At 44.4% G+C, this 3893-nt stretch overlaps 1 protein-coding gene across 1 annotated transcript; it reads right to left on the reverse strand.

The window, feature by feature from the left end:
• Window positions 1–2630: 2630 nt before the first annotated feature.
• LOC308348233 (olfactory receptor 10AD1-like) lies at window positions 2631–3587 on the reverse strand (the record flags this gene model as incomplete). Its single annotated transcript, XM_080812211.1, has 1 exon — window positions 2631–3587. One exon carries the CDS (start codon window positions 3585–3587, stop codon window positions 2631–2633), a length of 957 nt encoding a protein of 318 aa, XP_080668337.1.
• Window positions 3588–3893: the final 306 nt, after the last annotated feature.

The raw sequence follows: 3893 nt of genomic DNA on the forward strand, positions 1-3893 counted from the left end.
CAGAGAGCTATGATTTTCTGTGTTCACCTGTCTCCCAGTTTTGGGGGTGGTGGTTTCCCCTGCGACTTCAATTCTCTGACAGATCTAAGAAGCATTGCTGATTTTCCCTTTGTTTACCCTTATTCATTGGTGAGGATGGGAGTGCTACCCTTTTACTTCCAAGCTCTTTACTCTTTCCATGTTGGAGTAGTCTTATATTCATTCCTTGGAGGTGTATGAATTACAATAATGTTTCCTAATTTCCAACCATAAGAGTTTCCTTCTAGTTATTGTTTTGATACTGCTTTCTCATTTAACCTCATTATGGTCAGAGAACTTGGTCTGTGTGGCTTCATATCTTTGAAATGTTTTGAGATTTACTTTATGGACTAGGATATAGTCTATTTTGAGACATTTTCAATTTGTGTTTGGTAATATATACCTGGTACCTGTTACTGGGTCAGTCAGTGTGCTGGAAGGAAATGGCACACCAAATAGGACTAATGAGGGAGCTTACCAGGATGTGGAAGGATTAAGGGAAATCAAAAAGGGATGGTGAATCATCCTGGGCTCTCAAGAGTAGGGAGCAGGTACCACCTTATGGGGACAGGGAAGGGAGCTGTAGAAGGCCACCTGACAGTAACTCTGGGATATCAGAGATGGAGCAGAAAAATAAATATCCTTACTCCTTCTTCTCCTGCCTTCCTCTATCCTGTTAAGTAACTCTTACTAGTTAAACCCGACCAGTATGTAGAGGTAACAAAACCCACTGAGGCAGCCAACAAAGGTCTGTCTACAAGGACAGAGACCAGAGGGAAAATGTGTGTATTTCATTCTAAAGGGGCAAAAGAAAGTATCTAACACACATAGAAGGTAGAGTGGACCTTTCAAACAAATGGAACACATGGGTGGGGAAATATAAGCACTGGAGAAAGGAGGAGATTGATAAAGTCAATGAGAAAAATGTTGACATTGTAGGAAGTATTCCCATAATTATTTCCACATGGTTTTCATGGGTTGCACTAAATGGCATGTGCAGGAGTCCTACTGCAAATGAGCAGAGGTGATGAATGTTAGGATTTAGCGGGGCAGGAATGTGAGACTGATGGGAACAAGGGAAAGATGGGTGAGTGAAGTTTGGGTTGAAGTAAGAGAGGAAAGGGGCAGAACTTAAGTAGGTGTCCATGCTTGTGGGCAGGCAGGAGGGCATGACTGGGTATAACTTGGGAAAACTGGAGTTGTAGGCTCAGATAGAGACAAATACCCAGGTTTTAGAGCAGGTTTTATCACCAGTACTTACATAGATTGTTGCCATGGCAGTGCCAGCAGAAAGCTTGCTCACAGTAAACCAGAAATGTCTTTGTAGATAGAATTCTGAATTCTAAATTCTTGGTTTCCCTACTGCCTCTTCTTTTCCCACATCAATACCTCTCATCATCTGCCTCATTCTGCTCTTTTAAAACTTCATCTCCTGACCAGGGTTACTCAAGCTCAGCACTAATGATTCCTTCAGCTGCATAATTCTTTACTGTGGGTGCTGTTCTGTGAATTGTAGGATGTTTGCAGCACCCCTAGCCTCTACCTATTAGGTGTCAGTAGCACATACCCTCCTTCTTTTGTGACAACTAGAAAATGTCTTCAGATATTGCCAAATATCTCCTGGGGGAGAGAATCATCCCTGCTGAGAAGCCCTGAGCTAAGACATTAGGTAACTGACTGGGGTAGGGGAGAAAGAAGGATGTGAACAGCGTCTCAGGAAATGTAGTGTATTATAAATAAAACAAGACATAGGGAGGAATCTTCATGAAGAAAGGGAAACATTTAAATTGTACAACATGCATCCAGGCCAGTGACAAAATCTTCCAGTGGAAGCAGACAAATGCACAAATAAGTTAAAGTGCTCTTTTTATATTCTTATAAAATGCAGATGTCATGGGAAGCTTCCCTGACTCCAGGAGATTTTGTTCCATAGCTACCACTCCCAGTTCACAGTCTGAGGAAGTGGGTGCTCTCCTCAGACTTCCTGCTCTTGCTTCTGTCCTCCCACTTCCCCATTAATAATTCACATGCATTTGGCATATACCTCCTCCTCTTGCTTCCTTTGAGGAGTAATACAGTCCTCTTCAGCCATTCTTATTTTTTCTGGGAACTTCTTGGATAATTTTGATGCCACCATATAGGGATAATATCACACACCTCTTAGCATATTTCTCCTACCTACCGCCTTACCCCTAACTTCTATACATCTCTTTGTTTTCCTTATGGCTTTCAGTATGCTCTTTTCCTTAAGATGAAGCTCCTGCTATTTGCTTTTACCCTGGAAAGAAATGCTCCAAAGAATGGGCTGGTCATCCTATTACTTCCTTCTCTTGAGGAGCCTACTACCTATCCCCCAATTTTGGAATAAACTTTTCCATTTCATTATGCTTGTCCCTCCAATTATGAACATGTATCAGTAAGAGGAATTTGGAAGGATAAATCTACACTGGGTGTAAATCAGACAGATGAGCATTAGATATCATCAGGATCTTCTGGGTCTGATTCCTGTAGGAAGAAATCTATGAATGTTCTTTCCTAGAGCCTTTCAGCATGGGAGAGTTACCCAGTTGTCAGGGCTCGGGGAGGGAGCTTCTCTTCCAGGAGGCTTCCAACTAGACAGACTCTGCCTGGGCCAGGCTGGTCCTCCCAAGGGCCCTCACCATGGCTCCCTTCATTTCCTTGTTTCGAAAACTATAGATGATGGGGTTGCACATGGGAGTGATGATGGTGTAGAGGAGAGAGAAAGGCTTATCTTTGTCAGGGCCATGTGTGCTGCGAGGGTTCATATAAGAGAACATGGCTGAGGTGTAGAAAAAGATGACCACGGTTAGGTGGGAGGCACAAGTAGAGAAGGTCTTTCCACGACCTGAGGAGGAGGCTCTGCCAAGGATGGAGGCCAGGATGCGTGCATAGGAGATGACAATCAGCACCATGGGGCTGAGCAGCACCACGATGGCATCGGCAAAGATTGTCTTCAGACTAAACTGAGGGTCTCCACAAGAGAGAGCGATCACTATGGGGGCCTCACAGAAGAAGTTTTCTATGTGGTTGTCTCTACAGAATGGACCACGAAATGTCATATAATCAAGCAGAATGCCATTGATCAGCCCAAAGAACCAGGCAGTACTCACCAGCTTCACACAGACCTGCCGGCTCATGATCTGGGCATAGCTGAGTGGGTGGCAGATGGCAACATAACGGTCATAGGCCATAAAAGCTAAAAGGATGCACTCAGCCACACCTACACCAAAAACCAGATACATCTGGGTCAAGCAGGAGGCAAAGGAGACAATGTGGTTCTTGACCACCAGGTGGATCAGCATCTGTGGGATGGTGGTGGTGATGAAGCAGACATCCAGGAAGGACAGGTGGCCAAGGAAGAAGTACATGGGGCTGTTGAGCCTGGGGTCTGTCCAGGTGATGAAGATGATGAGGCCATTCATGGCCATGGCGAGGCTGTAGAGGGCCAGGAATAGGGCAAAGAGCAATGCCCGAGTGGAAGAGGAGCTCTGCTCAAAGCCCACGAGTATAAACTCTGCCACTGTGGTCCCGTTCGTTAGGTCCACCATCTGTGGTCTGCTTGAAGAGGGAGGACAGGAAAAGTACATAAGAGATCATTGTGTATAGACACTACCTAGTTGTATAAACAGTTTGAGGACAAAGGAATGAAAAAGAAAGGAATTTTAGTACATTCCATGTGAGTCTCAGAAGAGTCATGGGCACTGAAAATGCCAGTGGTGAAAGATCTGGGAAACAGGTGACAACATTTAGAGGGAAACTTTAAAGAAGACTCGGTGATGGGTATTAAGGACAGCATGTATGAAGCACTGGGTGTTAAACACAAACAATGAACCATGGAATACTACATCAAAAAC

This window comes from Martes martes (assembly GCF_963455335.1).
Source record: "Martes martes genome assembly, chromosome: 8".
Lineage (NCBI taxonomy): Eukaryota > Metazoa > Chordata > Mammalia > Carnivora > Mustelidae > Martes > Martes martes.